Raw genomic sequence first — 20811 nt, 5'->3', positions numbered from 1 at the left:
CCGTAAGGCGTACGGCGTGAACAGCCACAATTATTTACTTTACCGCACTCATCTGTATATGTATCGTTCTCCTCCTTCATGTCAATCGAATCCAAGATTTCCTTCAACTAAAAGGAGACAAATACAACTAAATTAGAAGTCAGTTATCAGGTTTAGAAAAAGTTTATTAGGGATTTTGTCTTTCTGTGTAAGGATTCAAGAACAAGACTTTGACTCTAAACTGCGTGTCTTCGCGGAAGAGTTACAGTGGATACAGTCATTCATGCAACAATGCAATGCATGAGACGGAGAATCTTATAACAATATATAAATATATATATCTGTGTGTGTATGAGGAGGGGACTAGGATTCTTGCTCCTCCTTTTTTCATTCTCTTTCCTTTCTATCTTCTCACATTCTTTATTTTATCTCTCTTTTTATATAAAATTAATATAAGATGTTGATGTGGCTTAACCGTAACCGTTCAAATAGAAAGAAAGATAATGAGAGGAGAAAAAAATAAGAAAGAGAATCCTACTTCATGAGGAGGAAGACGACCAATATGAATAATTTATGAACATCTGTGTCGGTTTTCTTTGTCACATCATGTGGGCAAAGACTATGGCAAAGACTATGTAAATGCTCGCAGCTCGAGAAAACTATAAAAGTCTAAGGAAGGTTCATAAGAAAATTCCACCAAGCATGTCGAACCGGAATCTTATACAATTATAATTTATTTGGTTCACATTCATGGAACTTCCTACTTTGCTTATTCTCATCTAGAAACAATTGAACAAATAAAAACTAGAGGCGTTCAACAAATTACTTACATATTCAAGGAACCACCATGGGGTGACAGAGTAGTTGGAGATGAATTTCAGACTCTATTTTACATGGTACGTTCTGAGTTTAATTTCTGGTGTTGATGAATCACACGATGATAACCAGAAAGAGACTTAAATGCCTTTGTGAGTCTAGTTTGTTTCAAAAAATAAAAAAACAAATTACTTGTAGCTTAGTATAAAATTCTATCTTTTGTCAAAAACAAAAATCATATTATACATCAATATGACAATTTGTAATATGGTTTAATAATATTCTTATTCACTTATAGGTTTTAAATTAGAATATCGTAAAGAGTAAATTGTAGCAATGGTTCATCAACTTTAATCAAATTGGAGCAATGATCCCTCATTAAAAAGTCATTACCATTGGTCCCTCAACTCATCAAAATGTGTAGCTATGGTCATTTTCGTCAACTTTGTTAGGATTTTATCAAAATAAGTTATGTTGGAATGATCATTGCTACAATCGGGAACTCTTAACTCATCAAAATGTGTATATATGGTCATTTTCGTCAACGTTGTTAGAATTTTGTCAAAATGAGTTATGTTGGAATGACCATTGCTAAAATTGGGTTAGAGTTTGAGGGATCATTGCTCTAATTGGGTTAAGGTTGAGGAACCATTTCTCCAGTTGAATTTAAATTGAATGACCAATGGTAATGAGTTTTTAGTTGATGGACCATTGCTTCAGTTGAGTTAAAATTAAGAGATAATTGCTACAATTTATTCTATTGTAAATTATGAATTTGATATCAATTGATTCTTTCCCCGTCAATATATTAGGTCATTCTAGGAGACATACGCTAGGTCTAGTACCTCATGGGCAATATATAGGGCTGTTTGTGTAATTTTATCATGTATATTGGATTGGATACTTCTAATTTTATTGTTATTTTTTGTTTAACTTTTTCTGTCGACATACAGTAATCCCCCACGGTGAATGCCAAAATTAATCCTGTATATTTCATAAACCATGGAAATATACATTAAATAATCCTTGTGGATGCATATTTCTTTCATTGCCATCTCTTTCTCCCTTGTCATGTGGTCGGACATATTTTAATTCTAAACAACTTAGTTGGATTCACGGATGAAATAGGAATTACGAAATAACAAGTTTGTAACTCAAACAATTAACGTTAAGTACTCTTGTAACTCAACTTTTGGTTTGTATCCATGACATAGCACTAAGAGAATGAAGCTCAATGTTTATTACAAGTGACTCATAACAACACTTCTTTGATGACAAGTGGAAGATCCTCAAAGGTGGTTCGGTAGTTTGATCAATCTCTTTCTCCCTTGTCACGTGGTCGGACATATTTTGATTCTAAACAACTTAGTTGGATTCACAGACAAAATAGGAATTACGAAATAAGAAGTTTGTAGCTCAAACAATTAACGTTAAATACTCTTGTAACTCAACTTTTGGTTTGTATCCATAACATAGCACTAAGAGAAGGAAGCTCAACGTTTATTAAAAGTGACTCATTACAGTACTTCTTTGATGACAAGTGGAAGATCCTCAGAGGTGGTTCGGCAGTTTGATCAACGAGGAAGAGAGAGGGGGGGCAGATGCAGATGGATTGGCTGTACCCTTGCCCTTGCTTACCAGAATTAAATTAGTAAATGAAGATACTCCTTGTATAAAATAAGTAAAAGTAAAAAAAAGTGAATTCTTGGAATCATGGTGGTGGAATTAATAGCACCAATCACTCTAGGCAATCACGGCTTTAAAATTATCTTCTTCTTTTTTTCTTTTTTTTTTTAGTCAAAACGGCTTTAAAATGATCGATATGGGAAATCATGATGAGTAATGAGACTTTACTATCAAATGGTATTTTATTCAATACAATTAATACTCACATATAAGAGAAGATTACGATTTAATTACATAACAAAAAAGAAGATTACGGTTATTATACCTTCTTTGTATATGTAGATAGTTGTATATGCGTCTAGGTTAATAGCTCTAAATTTTTTTTACCGGTTTCAAGAACAATAACCACATATTGTTTCTAGCCCACCAATAACCACAGTCAAATAACCACGTAGTATACTATTGATCGTGTTATGATATTAAGAAGTCGGTGTGATTTGCATTGTAATTCAAGTCTCGATTTCTGTAATTTAATTAAAGTAAAAAACTTGGGAAATATAAGAAACAACTTGGGCCTATTTTGGTGCATCCAGTTAATTAAGTCCAACAAATTAGAAGACTCCCTCGAGTTAAAAAGTGGGGTTAAGGGGTAAATCTTGTTGTTGGAGGAAGTTGCAGGGCAATGGGAGACTTAACCCACGTAGGGCATGTCACATGTGGCAAACATCCACGTCTCCTTTGGTCCCTACAATTAATTAAAACCCTCGCTCCTCCTCCTCCTCTCCCTCCTCCTCCTCTCCTCTATAAATAAAGCCCCCTCCTCCCCTTCATCCTCTCCCCCTCCTCCCTCTCTCTCACATTAAACCTCTCTCAACCTCTCTCTCCTCCCCCTCTCTCTCACCTCCATCGGAGCTCCTTACTGTCTAGGCTAGGAAACCACAAGCTATTGGCAACCAAGATTTCATTAGGTGCGTCCCTATTTGCTTAATTTAATTTCATTATTCATTATTATGTTCCTGCCATTTTATTAAGAGATAAAATTGAACTTAAGAACTCGTGATAAGTACTTTTAATCAACTGAGTAGGGACTTAGGAGACTTTGATATCAGATCCGTCACTTATACTGTTTCGTGTATGCTTCTGGTTTTCGTAGGATGTAAGATGTTGTAATTTGAATCTGTTCGAACAATTTACTTGTTGATTTTATTATACATGTTTTGTGTGTAGAAGATTGATTTTTTTAAATATTTTTTTTCTTAGTTATTTGTTTACAACCGTAGTATTCGGTTTTACGGTTTTTATTAGTGGAAAACTCAGCGGCCGAAACGAGAAAGCGGTTGGTGGTGGTTGTTTCGTTTGACCTCCTAATCAATTCGCTGTTTTCAAACGCGACCCACAAGCAGGTGAGTTTCCGTCGCCGTCTTGAACTCACGTGGGCGCCGTAGGTGATGAACGTGATGCTCACGCGCCACTCTTCTTCGTCTTCGTTCTCTGCGGCTAGGAACTCTTTTTACTTTTTCTTAATCCAGCGCACACGTGTTCAAATGTGGCCCGCATGTTGACTGGGCCAAATGGCCCACTTGACGTATGGAACTGGTCACCGTTTGCATGGGAGACCCGCTGTATCGACACGAGTACGTCGTCGGTCGTGGTGCCACGTGTACGGTCCGGATTATAAAGACCACCGACTGGTTTGTTCTGCTACTGTGGGTCCCTTTGGGAGTGCTTTTGCCCTTTACCAATGACATGACTCGTACCTGAAAAACAGTTAAGTCCATGTTGGTGTCTTTGGTCCACCGATTAAAAAAAGGTTTTGTTTTTTTTTTAAAAAGGGCTAGGGTTTTCACTGTAGGGGTTTTGTTTGATTTACACAATTTAATGGCTGAAAAATGTACGAGAAGCTAAAGAACATATATAAAAAGGTTGACCTCTAGCAAATAAGATCGAGGAAACACTTATCGTAAGTAATTTTATCCTCACTTTTTGCAAATAAGTTATTTTCACAGCTTGAATTTTATGACGTTCGGTCATAAATGAGCAATTTTTTCGGTGCTCCAAGATTGGTCCTCAAGCTAAAAAGATATAATTTAGAAAATAAATCACGTATTTTTTTTTAAATTTATACTAGCTAGCAAACTATATGTACCCCATACTGGCGTGCTTGAAAGATGTTAGAATAAATAAATTTTTTATTTAATTTTTAAATAAGACATGTTATGTTTATGTGGGTGTGAGGATGCCGTAAAAACAACAAAATTCATGTTTCGTGTAATTATTAAATTGTTCATAATTTTTATTTTTGTTTAGTTTGGTTAGAGAGTTAGAGTGGTATTTTTTTAGGGTGTTGGTTGAGAAAAATTGGTCTTTAGATAAAAGTTTTTAGGAAGCAAAACTAAAGATTTGATTGCAATATGGCCACAACTACTTTATGATATTTTCCTTTTGTTTTAAGTTTTAATATGGTATAATATGCGCATTTTATTTTGTGTTATATATGTATATATATTGGTAGATTATTTACATAAACAAATGCTTGCATGTATTATTGTATCTTGATTTTGTTAGCTAGCTTATTCGATTTGCTATTATCCGAGAACATTTGGAAATTTAGAGCAATCATAATTTGTTTCATGGTTTTCTATTTTCTGTTTATTACATCATAGAGGAAGTTATCTTGGAAGATTTTTGGGGAAATTATTCTGGAAAAGATAGAGTTTTAGCCCAGTTTTTTTTATAGAGTTTTAGAACCTTGTTCATTTGAGGAGGTCTCAAGAGTATTCGGGATGTGCAAGAGTGCTTGAGCACTGTTAATGGAGACTGAAGTGACTATATTTATATTTTTTACAAATCTCCTTTGGCTTTTTAAAGACTTGTTTTTTCCTAATTGATCGTTGGTTTTGTCTGATATATGCAATTCGATGACCATAAATAAAGATATGCTTAGTTTTTTAACTTTGTCAAGATTTGTTTCAGTGGGGTCTTAAGTGCTTGCTTTTTTTCTTTGTTTTTTTGAAGTCCTCCCTTTCTCTTTCAAACATACTTTGAAAGGTCTGATATACGCATTTCACAATAAAGTTATGTTCGGTCGGTCCTTAATCTGTTAATTATTAGAGACTGAGGTCGGGAAATTAATATTTTGCATTTTTAATTTCTTGAAACTATTAATTTTATTGTTAATTAATTTTATAATATAATCAAGTTCCATTATTGGCTATCTTTTCCTGAATACAAAACAAAGAAACGTAAATCATATGACCTTCACGAAAAGCACACACAAAGTCCTACGAACAGACCAGCTTTTCACTTTAGTATGTGTTCTGATTACAGTAACATTATTCCAGAACAACAGAGGTTTTGTCGTCTAATTAGCATATGATAATATTATTATTTATAACACTTTTTTCATTTCACTTCGTGGTACTTTCTTTTTTGACTTGGACAGTTCGTCGTATTCGGCTGTGTGGTTCTTAATTCTTATACTGCCATTTTCTCTACTCCAATCTGTGTTTAGACGTGTCCTCTCTGCACAGCCAAAACTTACAGAGCTTGTCGATCCACCACTTCTCCAGTCGACACGTTAAAGTTGTTTTTTTGCACTTTTTCTATGGTTTTTTTAACTATTTACTTATTATATATATTAGATATATTTGTTTATTTCTTTTGCCTCCATTGCTTTTCTCATATTTCCAAAACTTGAAGTTTAGGTTCAGAAAAGTCAAGGGTTCAAAGGTTTATTTTTCTGAAAAAAATTGTTTGATAATTTTTTAAACTTGAGGACTGGTCAATTGACCCAAAGAGATAAAATTATCAGACGTTAATTATGGCTATTTTAATACACGTGTTGCACGGCATATTTGAGAGTAAATTTTTGTATATTTAGAGCACCACCACTTTGAGGTACTATTCAGTCTATTTTACTTGATTTAGAATACTTGAATTTGTTGTTTTATGTAGTAATCTTATTAATCATGTCCTCGAAGCGATCCTTATAATAATATGTGAATTAGTATACAACATGGCTTGTTTACGTAGTTTCCATAGAAGTTTAAGAATATTTTCCCATTGCTTTGATTTCTGTCATGGTTTCATCAGTGTTTTATATGATGGGAAGCACTCCTACAAGGTTACAACCTATGTTATTGTTTCAAAAAGACCTTTTTTATTTTCCAAATTAAAAACTGTGTTTGATTTGTTCTTTCGATTCACTTTAAAGTTGTATCAGAGTGGATTTTGAGTTAGCAGTTTTCATAGCTAGCCAGTAGTTTTATGGTTAAGTCATCTGCAGAACTTTATTAAAAAAAATGAAGAAATTATGTTCCCTGATTGATCTTGTATTAGTCAATTCAGTTGTAGCTGTAGTAGTAGGTAGATGAAAGAAAACAAACATCATGCCGGACCCTCCTAATAATTTAATTAGCTAGCCACTAATGTTATTTTTATTACATGCATGCATGTTGTTTCACGTGTATTGTGGGGTACTTCAGAAACATCGGCTGATCGACCGTACAAGTGTCCTACTCTTTCAAACCATGAAGCTTTCAGAAACATTCTTCAACTCTTTGGTTGTCTTTTCAGGCCGCCCACGAAAGTTCTAGCATACTACGGGATGTTTTGTTCTTAGATTTTATTAGATCTTTAATCAAAGATTAGTCATTCGATTTTCAGTTGGCTAACAAAGTTAATTTTTTATGCCAAATCTCTTCCAATTTTTCCGTAAAATTTAAATATTTGATCATGTATTAATTTGCACTGGGTATTCCCATTTTTTTTTTGTTTTGGTTGAAAACATACTAATTAATTAGTGTCCTATTATATTTTTATGAAAGAGATCAAGTTAAACAATATATATTATGATTAGATAGATACCTATCAGTTAGGTAGTAGTTAAGGTAGGGCCAAAAGAAAACAAACATATATCTTACAAAAATCGTTTTATATGCATGTGTTGTCCTTGTCATCTGAATCATCATGTTTGGTGACTCCCCCTGAGACAGACCCTTTAGGTTTAAAAAGTAATGTCGAGTCACCAAATCTAATTATTCACACACTAAACTGGCCCTCTTGTTCTTGTTTTGTTGTTCTTTTTTCCTACGAAAAGATGTTAGCTTCTGAAAACGACATTATCTTTCTCCCTTTGAAAAGCAAAAGATGTTTTATCCGATACCGACTTTAACCTTTTAAATTATACACACAGATTTATGTTTAATCTTGACCATATTTAATTATCCATGTTGCTTGCTTTATGTATGGAAATATGACCATACCTACTGTTTAGTGATTCTAATGAGAACTATTGGTTTTGAACTAGTTAAGCATGACGATGACACTCTAAATAAATTTTTTAAATGTTTGGAAAGGTGGAAACGTGAGTGCGAAATCTTATATTTTCTCTCTTTTTAATCCTTTTTAGATCTTAAGATCTTACTAACCTCATATACAAATTCATTCGATAATAAAGTGCATAAAGAAAATCTCATTAGATAAATCAGGAGTGGTCGTGGATTGTGACAAATCTTGTTATATATATGTCAATAAAAAAGAGGGAGAGGATAACGTGAGTGACTTTGACCTAATCGGTGGCAAAGAGAAGGAGGAAAACATTTTGTCTTGTTAGAAGCTAAAAGGTTCTGGTCCCCGGAAAGCTAAGAGGATCTTAGTTTCCTTAGCTTATAGAACTCTTTTTCAGACCATACAAGGGAATTCAGTTCATATTATTTGTAATTTCAAATTGTTTAATTTTCTCTACCTCATAAACTTTTTAAAAATGGTAAAGTTTGGTTTATGTACTTGTGTGACACTTTTTATATATATAGCCTCTTCATATTTTCGTTTGGAATTTGTGCGAAAATAGGTGATCATGACAAACTCGGCGAAGCTGAACCGAGCAATGGGACTCCATAGGTCATCAACTTCCAATAAGCAAAAGGTGCAACCCATCACGAAAGCAGTAAAGAATGACGAGAACAGTGTCAATCTTTCCTTAGCATCAATCACCTCAAACCTGCATGACATCTCTACCCCTAATAGACCAATTTCCTCAGATTTAGCTTATAATTCCTGGGTGGTACGTTCTAGCCATTTGGGCTTAGTTGGTGATCTTATGAGAATTCTTACCATATATCACTGCTTTGATTATCCTTGTTCGTTTTTATATTATGATTCTTTTTTGGGTGTTATATGTTTAGGTTGAGCACCCTTCTGCATTGGGCTCATTTGATCAGATGATGAAAGCAGCAAAAGGGAAGAGGATGGTTGTTTTCCTAGACTACGATGGGACCCTTTCACCAATTGTTGATGATCCTGACCGTGCCTTCATGTCTGATGAGGTAGTCTTTAATTTTCTTGATAACAATGTTCCCGTTTTTACATATGACTCAATCCATCCTAATTATATTAACTATGTTCCATATGCCGGCAGATGCGTGCTGCAGTGCGGGAAGTTGCCAAGTATTTTCCAACAGCAGTAATTAGTGGAAGGAGTAGAGATAAGGTAATGATTAAGCATCAATATAATCTCGAGAAAATTTGAAATGTTCATCAACAAACACTGTGATAGAAGAATTTTCTCATTTAATTTGGTTCTACAGGTAAAAGGATTTGTACAGTTAAGTAATGTATATTATGCTGGAAGCCATGGGATGGATATAATGGTCCCACCAAGGCCACTAAAGCCCTGCGATGGCAAGAACCACACTACAGCCATGGATAAAAATGTCAGTGATCACTGCTCAGTGTGTGTTCTTCTAGTTCTCTGTACTGGTGCAGCATACCCCTAATATATATATATATGTGTGTGTGTGTGTGTGTGTTTATGGCTTGGTCAATAATAACACAGTAGTACTACTAACGGTGCAGGCGAGTGACGTTCTCTTTCAACCTGCTAAAAGATTTCTGCCTGCAATCCAAGAGGTTAGCAAACAGTATATCATTTATGCTTTTCAATGTACTTATCAATTATAAGAAAATAAAAATGTCATTTAATTGGAGATACAGAGTTCAGATGTGCCTTAATTTTTACACAAGAAATTTATCTACGTTTTAATTGGAACTGCAGATACGAACACTGTTAGAGGAGATAACCAGGAAAATAGAAGGTGCTAGGGTAGAGGACAACAGATTCTGCCTCTCTGTACATTTCCGCAAGGTCCAGGATGAGGTAATTAAGAACATTCAGTTTAGCCAATTTTTCTATCATTTCAATCCTGTATTTAATCTTCATTGACTTGATAAGTGATGTATATATACGTGCGTCCGTAGGATTATGACATATTAGAAGCAAAGGTGAAGTCTGTACTTGAAAACTATCCTGAATTTCATCTCACCTTCGGCAAAAAGGTAGGTCATATATATAAAAAAACATTCTAAGTTAATTTCTTCCTTGTAATAAGTTATAACGTGTGTACAGATTGTTTTATTGTTAACATGATTTCATGTGCATCTTTATTTATTCAGGTCTTGGAAGTACGGCCATCCATAGAATGGAACAAAGGTCATGCCCTAGAATATTTACTTGACACTCTTGGATTCAGCAATTCCAGTGACGTCCTCCCGTTGTACATTGGGGATGATCGGACTGATGAAGATGCTTTCAAGGTGCCTACAACAGATCCAACTGTTTCATTAATTTTCATACTTGTAGTTAATTTTGTGGATTAATACTAATTACTTGTTGTACATACATGCAGGTGATACGAAGTAGAGGACTAGGGTTTCCGATAATTGTGTCTTCAACCCCAAAGGATACCAAAGCTTGCTATTCCCTGCAGGATCCGTCGGAGGTGTTAACTTTCTTGTTACGGATTGCAAGGTGGAGAAAAGCGTCTTCTTCGAGCAGGTCACTTGCTCAAATTTGGGGTCCTGGGAATTCACCTAGATCAGTTAATTAGCTAGATTTTGTACATAAGCTTTTAAGAAATATTATTAGGAAAATTGAGGCCAGTATTTGTTATGGCCTTAATAACCCTACTATATATAGCTAAATTATAGGTTCGTAAGTAGAAGAAAATGAAGCCACAGAGTTTCACTGTTATGTTTTAGTCTGTTTCGGTGAAACTCCCGCCCATCCCCATGCCTATATTATACATATATGTATGTATGTATATGTATGTATGTGTGAATGTCTGTAATTTCCAGCTTTTTTGGAAATGTGCTTTCAGGTGTGTGCTATATTCATGAATATCTTGCATGTACTATGTTAATATTGCAGTATTTTAATTTTAGTATATTTAATTAAGCTTAAGATGAATGGGTTTAATAGAGACTTGGAGTTCTTGTAGGCTCAAGAGATTGGGCCAAGCCTTTTGGGTCATGACTCATTAGGAATCAAGTTGATCAGTTCTTCCTCATTTTTTTTTGTTCATTAGCAAGAATTATTGAATTAAGTTCACAAACTACAGTTTCCTACTTAAAAAGCATGAACCTATATATCTCACCCGGCCACACATACCAAAAGAAGAAGTTAATTCATAACGAATCACAAGATTAGTGAGAGAGAGAGAGGACTAGTACTAGAATGGAGACTAATCCCTATGGTGGTTGACATTCATTTTCGTTGAAAGTTTCACTAACGCCAGACACGGAATTTTCAAGTCATGATATAGCGGACTGTTCAATTCAAAAGTTTAGTTTCATCATTTATAAGTTTACAAAACACGTAAAGATGTCAAAAAGTTCATTTTAATTGATTTGTCATGTCACGTCTCACCCACTGAAACCGTGTTGCATCTACTATACTCTAGTCTAACTTTCTCAACATTGTCAACCGCGTTTACTACCTTTTATCTTTTTTCAAGAAGATACAAAAAAGTGGGCGGTTGGGGGGGGGGGGGAATTCGAACTCCCAATGAAGATTGGACCCCTTTTGAAGACTAAATGTTCCCATCATTTTCATTCCTAAAATGATGCATGTAGCAGATGCAGTACAATCCCACCACAACTCGCTAGGGCACAGTGATTTTCTATAAACTTCAAGTTGATCTAACTAATTAATTAACCTCATTAAATATCAATTATTGTTTTATTTAAATAAAGCATATATATATATTTTTTAAAGAGATTAGATCAATTGTTTAAACCAAATTTACAAATCATATAATGTATCATCAATAAAAAATAAACACGCTAATAAATACTTAAGTGATAATCCAATCAACAATCATATCATATTTTATAAAATATAATTTAAATAGATGATCTTCCTAACATCATCATTATCCTTTGTGAAATGCAACAAAAACCGTCATAAGCTTATTTTCATGGAACTTGTGCCATACCATAAGCTTCTTAAAATTCAATAAGAAATACTAATACAAGTCGTCTTGGAAATACCACTTTTAAATGTCTTATAACACATGGGCAAACACTCTTTGATATCACGAAGGTAGTTGAAATTTCACCATACGTAGAACCATCTAACAATAGTAAGATCAAAAAAAAAAAAAAAAAAAAAAAGAAGCAAACCTTTGGATAAATTCTTACAAAATTTTATTAAACCTTATACATGTGTAACAACACTCTAGTTCTCAACAAAATTTATAATTCTTTAATGATGGATATTCTCATCCCATTAATATTTGCATCCAGCTCCTTTTAGACTTCTTTTACAATTATTCACGTTCTGATTTGATGTCTTTGCAATTTGTATATTGGTGGATCGTGGATCCCATTCAGCCATTCTTCCAAAACCTTTTCAATTAAGAAATTAATTAAACACAAAGATGGAAAAATTAAAGTGCACATTTGTAACTTTTCTTGAAAAATTGGTTAAATATAAAGATACAAATCGTACAGAGGCAAGGAAAATACAAATGCAAATTGAGAAGGCCTCAGCTTTGCACCTTGCACTTTGCACCAATGGCCATTAATATGAATAACAGAAGAGATAAAAATAAAATAAAAATTGAATCTTGAATAATATAATTAGTTTATGTCTTGCTGGAGAAGCTGATTAGTCCTTCGTTATATAATTATAAATTTCATTATTTGTCATACTGCATGACCAATAATTCGTAATTAACAATTACAGAAAGAATTGGTGCTCCACCTTTGTGAGAATACGGATCACTATCAACCATCGTCGTTTCTTGCTAGCTAATTTCAAAATTCCCAGAATCCAGGATTTGCATACAGTACCAAGCTAGATATTCGATGTATTAATTAATTTGGTGAGTTCTTATGCACAAAACCACTTTAATTTAATTAATTAAATGATGCATATGTTCCACCGAAAAATTAAATAAACAAGAAGAGCCATTTGCATAACATCTTGATTGGCTATATCCAATTTAGATGAATCCGAAGGTCTGGACTACTTATTTTAAATCTTGCAGCCCTCATTAGATGACAGTTTCATTGGTTCACCTAACAGTACAAACCAATGGTCCAAATATTTCCTTCTCTCTTCAACGGCTCGAACCTCATTAGATGACAGGATTTGCATACAGTTTCATTTGCGGTAGAGACCTTATCATTCAGGGTGCCTGGTGGCAAGTCGGGAATGGTAATCTGGTTAATATTTGGCAAGATAAATGGATCTCCTCTACCCAAGCTGGGATTATCCACCCTATGGTACCCGTTACTAGTTCTGCCCCTTCCTTAGCTAAGGACATTATCAACCGCACTGATAGCTCGTGGAATCTTAACCTGGTTCGTTCCTTTATCTCCTCTGAAGAGTGTTCAGTTATTGAAAGATTTCCTTTGGGTGATCTTTCTTCACCTGATCGTCTTATTTGGCCTTGGACTCTCAATGGGGATTTTTCGGTTAAGTCAGGTTATGCTTTCCTAAGTCTGCCGAATCAGGCTGGGTCTATCTCCCGTCAAATGGCCCACCGGTCTCATTATGTTGATCCATCTTTTTGGAAGCTGATTTGGGGTCTACACACCTTGCCTAAGATAAAAATAAAAAAAATAAAAAAAATAAAAAAAAAAAAAATTTTAACGAAAAACCCGCAGTACTATTTATTTTAACGAAAAATCACATTTTTACACTAAAAAGTCAAACCTGATACTATTCATTTTACATTTTATTTTATCCTTATCGTTAAAACTCAAAGTTTTCAAACATTTTTCATTAGTTTTCTTTAAAAAAAAATTATGTGGCAGATTGCTAACAACTATCTTCCTACAATGTCCGGCCTTTCCCAAAGGCGTTCTTGTGCTTCCCTGCTGTGCCTGTTATGCTTGGAATTTACAGAAACTGCGGAGCATTCTATCTTATTGTGCCCTTGGACCAAGGCTGTTTGGTTTGCTTCTCCCTTGAACTATCAAATTGATATTCAGACTATCACCACATTTGACCAATGGTTTGTTGCTCTGGCTTCGCTAGGGGAGGGTATCACCCTTAATCAAGGTCGCATTCTCTCTACCGTTGATTTCATATGCTGGGAAATTTGGAAGGCCATGTGCCATATTTGTTTTAACGACTCTCCTCCCTCTCTTTCCTGTACTATCTTGAGGGCCATGACATCTATGGAGGAGTTCTATGCAGCCAACCCCTTTAAACCTCTCTAACAACCTCTGATCACCCCTGATGTTGTCTCTGTTCCCTGGCAACCTCCTCCTCCCTCCTTCATGAAAATTAATTGCGATGCTTCTTGATCTAAGGACTCCATCCGAACTGGTTTGGGGGTCGTCATCCACAGAAGGATGTGTCCAAAAGTTTGGGTTTCCAGACCCCCATCCGCTCTAGTCCATTGATACCATATTTGTTTTAATGACTCTCCTCCCTCTCCTTCCTGCACTATCTTGAGGGCCATGACATCCATGGAGGAGTTCTATGCAGCCAACCCCTTGAAACCTCTCCAGCAACCTTTGATCACCCCTGATGATGTCTCTGTTCCCTGGCAACCTCCTCATCCCTCCTTCATGAAAATTAATTGATTTGCTTCTTGGTCTAAGGACTCCATCTGAACTGGTTTGGGGGTCGTCATCCATAGAGGGATGTGTCCGAAAGTTTGGGCTTCCAGACCCCCATCCGCTCTAGTTCACATCCTGTCCATTGATGGCCTCTCCTGCCCACACTATTTTTTTGTGGATGCTTGGTTCTTAAGGTCAGCGACGCAGCAAGGCTGGTGGTCTTCTTTATCTGCCTTTAACTCCTTGCTTCTCCGTACTTTAGTTTCCTCTTTATATGGTCCTACTGTTTGAGAGATTTTTCTGATCGATACACGAGATGGTACCCCACGTGTCATTATGCAAATGGTAGGATATGTGTGCTAAAAAGTTAATAACTTAAAAAATAAAAGTTTTCACCACTCCTATTAAAACACGTAGTATACCACTTGTGTTCCCGTCGCAATTAAAAATTTCCCCTACAGTTGGCCGCTGATCTAGTCTTGTATTCCTTTTGGCTGTTAATGAAAAAAATATCTTTGATAAAAAATAAAAAATAAAATAACCAAGGTCATATTTACTTAATTATTGGCCACCTTCTTTAATTATTGGGGTGAGCCGCTATATATAGGAATAGTGTAATCTTTAATTTCTTACAAAATATTTCATACACTATGTTATTAAACAATCAAGGTCATATTTACTTACACAAAGTAAAGATTATAATTAAATACTTAAAAAATTATGATCAGATCAATTAGGAAAAAGGGGGCGAAGTTAGTTGATTTAATTCTCTTTCCTTATTTTTTTTTTATTTTTAAGTTTTTGGATTTCCGTTAAAGAAATTATATTGCCAAAATATATTATAGCAGTACTCCAAAGTGAATATATAGAAATGATTCCTTGCGTTGCTAAAAAAATAGTGCATGGATATAATTCTCTATGAATGAGGATTCTCTCCGGATCCTCTTTGTGAGGATTTTGATAATTTTTAAATTGTGTTCGTTCATCGTATATCGTGCGGTCAATTTTTGTCAGATACTATTCATATTTAATTTTAAATAAAAATGTTTAAAATAATTTTTGATCACATGATGTACGATGAACGGATACGATTTGAAGATTCTCAGGATCCTCATTCAATTTGTTGCATGTTTGGTAGGTGTCCTCTAGAAGATGATGTAGTACTCTAGCTAGCTACAATGCACAAAGAAAAATGCAAGAGATACCAAATTTTTGGAAAATAATTTTGTTCACCGCACCCTCAAGTGATGACGATACTCACCATCATGTTTATCATCGTTAAATGAGTTTAAATTTCGAAATCTATATAGTTGATAAACACAAATATCAAAATTTGAACTCATCCAATGATAAAATGTTGAACATTACCACCACCTGAGAGTAGTAAGTAAAAATATACCCAAACTTTTAGACCATATTTTAAAGACTACATGATGTGACGATTGATGATTGAGCTCATTTTTAATAATTACAAGAAGAAATTAAACTACCAATAGCCACACCATGTGATTTACAAATAATGATCTAAAAATTTGATCTCTTAGCATCACTCTTGCACAGATGGTTCCTGGCAACACTACTAGTCTTATGATCCTTGGAATTTAGAATCTGACAAGTGTGTGCTGCATGCATGGATATGGATTTTGCTCTAAACATCTCTAACTTTCTCCAACAAACACAACCAGTATGCTGGCCTAAATTCAGTAAACAAGAAATCAAATCAATAATATTTATCCTTCAGAAGAAGATATGATTTACAAAAAAGCTACGACGTGGTGGCAACGAAGCTAGCAACATTTAGAAACTTTAGAAATACTAATCACGAATATTTATAAAAGTCCAATTTGAGACTTTTTCTAGTTAAGTGAGACAAGTACAACGTAATAAGAAAATAGTTGGTATATATACTTTATATATTAAATTGTTTTGTGTCTGGATAAGAACACTTTTTACTTACTTTCAGGCTTCCCATTTAGGCATTAGTATATGGTTTGCTTAACTGTATTGGTAATAAGAAGGCAACAAGATAAACACCATGAATACGACCATTATTTCTCCAAATTAAGCTGCTAACACAATCAAGGATCCAAAACACGGGACCCGTTGGTATTCATAAACTCGATTAGGGAACTAATTATAATTCATACCAGTGTTTATTTAGGTAATTGTTGTATTTAGATGACAGTACAAAATAATCTACTCGTACTTTTTTTTTCTCTAGATAATTGCAAGTTAGCAACAAACCATGAACAACCAACTTTAAAAGACCAATCGAGTTTTTTTTTTTTTTCCATGACAAACTATATAATATATTACACATATATTTACAAGAGTGATGTTGTAGATATCATCTTTTTAGATCATATTTGACGGTTAAAGGTTGGATTTCCTTTTTAGGTCATTAAAAATAGAGTTGCAATATAGATGCACCATTGCAATAATGGTGTCACAACGCAACATGGTTGTACTATATATAGTCTCAAAAGATGATCTTTCTAACAGTAAGTTTACAATATAATCACATGAATAGTTTGGGGCACTATCATACAGCTGACATTCTTAATAATAATAGTCTGATCCAATATCTTAATGTATATGATGTTGGATTTCTATTTGTTCATCTCGGGTTCGAAACTCCTCATTCTCCTAACTTATTGTAATAGTTTCAAATCTTCATTCTTTCTTTAATAATAATAAATTAAAAATATTAATAAAAAATAAAGAAAAAAAAAACTGACGTTCTTATTTCATGCAAGTTTTCTCATTACAATGAAGGTAGTTGGTCAGAAACACACAATTCGGCGTCTTGTGTCTGTGAGCTGAATTTGACATCTACACCTAAATCAAATGCTAATTAATACTCATGCATGTATACGTTTTGGTTGATTGGTTTACCATTTTATGTCATGTCATTTTCTTAAGAAAAATTAATTAAGCTCAATTAAGAATGAAATTAATTTCAAAAAGGTCAGATGAGGTCGTTTTATTTTCTACCGACAATGGTTGGTGGAATCCAAAGATACAAGCCACAATGGAATAAACCCAAGAATCAAGTGAATTTTATCAGTGCACACCAAAAGTGCGTATTTAATATTACACAAATAAAAAAAACTGAGAGGTTTCAGGTTTGAAGTTCCAAGTTGACAAGTCTGCTTGGCTATGGTTAGGGAAATGTTAAAATGACTCTGTGAGTCTTCCTGACCTCTGAAAGGATTGGATAACTATGACTTGCTACCAGTTGTCTCATTTTTGAAGAAAAAAAAATATTACACAATTGAACAAAAATCGTTAAACTATTTAACCTAATAGGATTTAACGATTCTAATTTCGATGTATAACTTAAATGTGCATTTTTAATGTGCACAAAAGAACAAGGATCCTCTTTGTGGGGACACAGGAGATCAATCAACCATGTCCCTTCATCGTACATCATGCGGTTATAAATCATTTTAAATTTTAAATTTAAAAGTGAATATAAATAGTACCTAATGAAAACTGACCATACGATATATGATGAACGGATAAAATTGATTGATTTTCCGGATCCCCACAAAGAGGATCCTTGTTCAGCACAAAAAACCTAAAAAATCCAGACGGTCAAATTTATTTCCATTAAATTTAAGGAAAACTAATGAAAAGGGCTTGAAAACTTTGAGTTTTAATGATAAGGACAAAATAAAGGATAAAGTGAATAGTACCACGATTGACTTTTTAGTGTAAAAATGTGGTTTTTCGTTAAAGTGAACAGTACCGGGTGCTTTTCGTTAAAGTTCCTTTAAATTTAATGGTGCTTCACATCATGCACAAACCCATGACCCATATTTAATTTTTCTGGTCTGATCCATGACCCATCTTAATTTCTTCAAATAAATTACAACCCATGACCCGGTTTTTTTTTATATCCTCACGTGCAGGGGATGCAGCAGCTGACCTTCTCCTCTGTCCTCACACGTGCAGAGGATGCAGTAGCTGACCTACCACCCTCTACACAACCCCACTCTTTTTCTAGCGCGTGATCTGCACTATCGAATCTTGATATGCTCTTCCTTCGCGCTTTGCCGTTTCCAGCCAGAGAGCCAAGAATGCTCGCTGTGTGCTTTGAATCCCCACATGCATTTATGCCAATCAGAATTGTTTTTCAGTCGATAAAAGTAAATTTCATTAAGAGAGAAAGCTAGTATAAGGTAAGAGCAAGTCCACCGGAGTGGACTTTGTCCAGGACCCAACATAAAAACAGGGCCAACACCCTGTCAATCAAGTCCACCCCTTCATGTTGACTGGTACCCAGCCCGAGCTGGGCTCTGGACCAGCCCAAAAGAGACTGAGACAGAAGTCGGGGAGTTGGCCTGGCGCGTGCGCTTCACGCAGGCGTGGCGCGAGTGCCCAACAAGGTTTCAGAGCGCGGGCCCGCGTGCAGGCGCACTCAGTCCCCCCCCCCCCCGAGTTGGCGACGTGGCTTCCTTTATGCCGTTGGATTTCCAACGGCTAGTTTTCTAGACCGTTGGATTTCCAACGGTAAAAAAAATTTAAATTTTACTTTTAAAATAGACCGTTGGATCAAAGATCAACGGTCCAGGTTTTTTTTCACAAAAAGTAAATAAAAAAAAAACCCAACGGTCATAAATATGACTGTTGGCCACGTGGCAACTCCCTAGCTCTTGGATTTGAATACTTTTCAAATCTAACGGTCCAGATTAATTAACTATATTAAAATTCATTAAAAATTATTAAAAAATACAGAAATTTTTGAAAAATGTTAATTTTTTTCCTATAAATACCTAACCCTCATCTTCTACCTTTACACCACATTTCAATATTTTCTACACTTTCTATACTATCTACAGTTCAATATTTTCTACACTTTAAGAGAAAAAAATGTCTTCGTGGAAGCTCATTGAAGATGTTACGTTGTGTGAATGTTGGGTTCACACTACTCATGACCCGATTATGGGTAATGAGATGGATAAGCGAGAAATGTGGAGCAAAATTATGAAAGCGTTTTGCGATGTACATGGAGAAAACGCCAGAACTAGTCAAGGTCTTCAAGGTCGTTGGAAAAAACTCAACGCATCCTTTACTTGTTGGAAAAACGCCATCTCTCATGCTTCCGGTAACCTCCGTAGTGGGACAAGTTTAGCGGATCAGGTGACAATATTTTTATTTATTTATATGCATTCCACTCACATTAATATTTTGATTTATTTAATTTCGTATGTAATTTTTATGTTATTTCTTATGTAATTTTTATATGCATTCCACCCGCTTCAAAATTTTAATTTATTTAATTTCTTATGTAATTTTTATTTAATTTCTTATGTCATTTTTATGTAATTTATATGCATTCCACCCGTATCAATATTTTGAATTTATTTATTTGTGTTACACCTGCATTTTTTAACACTATGTTATCCCACATTTTTATAGACACTACAAGCTCAAGCATTCTACAATTCAAAGAACGGGAACAAATCATTCACTAGATGGGAATGTTGGCAAATTGTCAAAGATTGCCCTAAATACAAAATTGTGGCAATTGGTCCAGAAGTTGTCATGCACGGTATAGGTCTACATAGTTCTCCAGAACCAGACATGGCCGAACAAGAAGCCGACACATTTCAAGACACGGAAGGGACGCCTGAACAAGTGCCCGATACCCAACCGACTCGTCAGTCCCTCAGGCTTCCAGGTAAAAAGGCATCAAAGAAAAAAGGAAGTTCTTCCAAAAATGACTACACTAAATATATGGAGGAACTTGCTCGCCAAAGTGAACTGAACATGGCACGGGAAAAGGCTAGAGATGAGGAAAAAGTTGCTGCTATGGCAGCAATATTAGCAGCTACTGAGGCCCGTGAAGCGGCGGCTGAGAGACAAAGAGAAGTAGTTAATCGAGAGAACGAGCTGGTTAGAGAAGCACTTCATCGAGAAAATGAATTGCTTCGAGAAGAAAGGATGGCTCAAGCAGATCGTGACACTATGAGCAAGTCTCTAGTAGGATTGTCTCCGAATTCTAAATATTTTTGGACATCGGAAAAAAGAGATGTCATGCGAAGGAGGCGTGCAAGAGATGCGGAAACAAGTCAAGGGGGTTCTAGCTACACAAATCATGGCAACCAAGATCCTAGCATCACATATCCTAACTCGAGAGACTTTGTATAATTTTTATGTAATTTCTTATTTTTGTAAAACTTTATTTAATTTCTTATGTTTTTTCTTTTTTTAGGTTTGAACTTTATTTAATTTCTTATGTAATCTTTATGTTATTTCTTATTTATTTTTATTTAATTTATTATGCAATTTAATGTAATTATTTATTTTTAAACTTTATTTCTTTTGTACTTTATTTAAACTCATGAAATAAGATTACATAAACTCACCAAATAAATTTAAAAACAAAACACACTACATAGAATTACATAAACTCACCAAATAAATAGAATTACATAAACTCACCAAATAAACTTAAAAACAAAACACACTACATAGAATTACATAAACTTAAAAAAAAATACAATGTATTCTTCAACCACAAGCCTCATT

The 20811-nt window shown here is 34.7% G+C and overlaps 1 protein-coding gene across 5 annotated transcripts; it reads left to right on the top strand.

The window, feature by feature from the left end:
* Positions 1 to 3249: 3249 nt before the first annotated feature.
* On the top strand, positions 3250 to 10619 carry LOC103439858 (probable trehalose-phosphate phosphatase C). Of its 5 annotated transcripts, none has more exons than XM_008378481.3 (10): positions 3250 to 3389; positions 8273 to 8485; positions 8607 to 8747; positions 8840 to 8911; positions 9009 to 9134; positions 9277 to 9330; positions 9476 to 9577; positions 9679 to 9756; positions 9874 to 10014; positions 10107 to 10619. In XM_008378481.3, exons 2-10 carry the CDS (start codon positions 8279 to 8281, stop codon positions 10305 to 10307), a joined length of 1122 nt encoding a protein of 373 aa, XP_008376703.1. In that variant the 5' UTR covers positions 3250 to 3389; positions 8273 to 8278; the 3' UTR covers positions 10308 to 10619. The 5 variants fall into 5 exon arrangements, with proteins under 5 accessions (XP_008376703.1, XP_070681616.1, XP_070681615.1 ...); XM_070825514.1 differs by lacking the exon at positions 3250 to 3389 and adding an exon at positions 7969 to 8045; XM_008378480.4 differs by lacking the exon at positions 3250 to 3389 and adding an exon at positions 8072 to 8188.
* Positions 10620 to 20811: the final 10192 nt, after the last annotated feature.

The sequence above is a fragment of the Malus domestica genome, chromosome 07, assembly GCF_042453785.1.
Source record: "Malus domestica chromosome 07, GDT2T_hap1".
NCBI classification, from domain to species: domain Eukaryota; kingdom Viridiplantae; phylum Streptophyta; class Magnoliopsida; order Rosales; family Rosaceae; genus Malus; species Malus domestica.
Note: the sequence above shows the minus strand (reverse complement) of the source record. Positions and strands in the feature narration are given on the sequence as shown.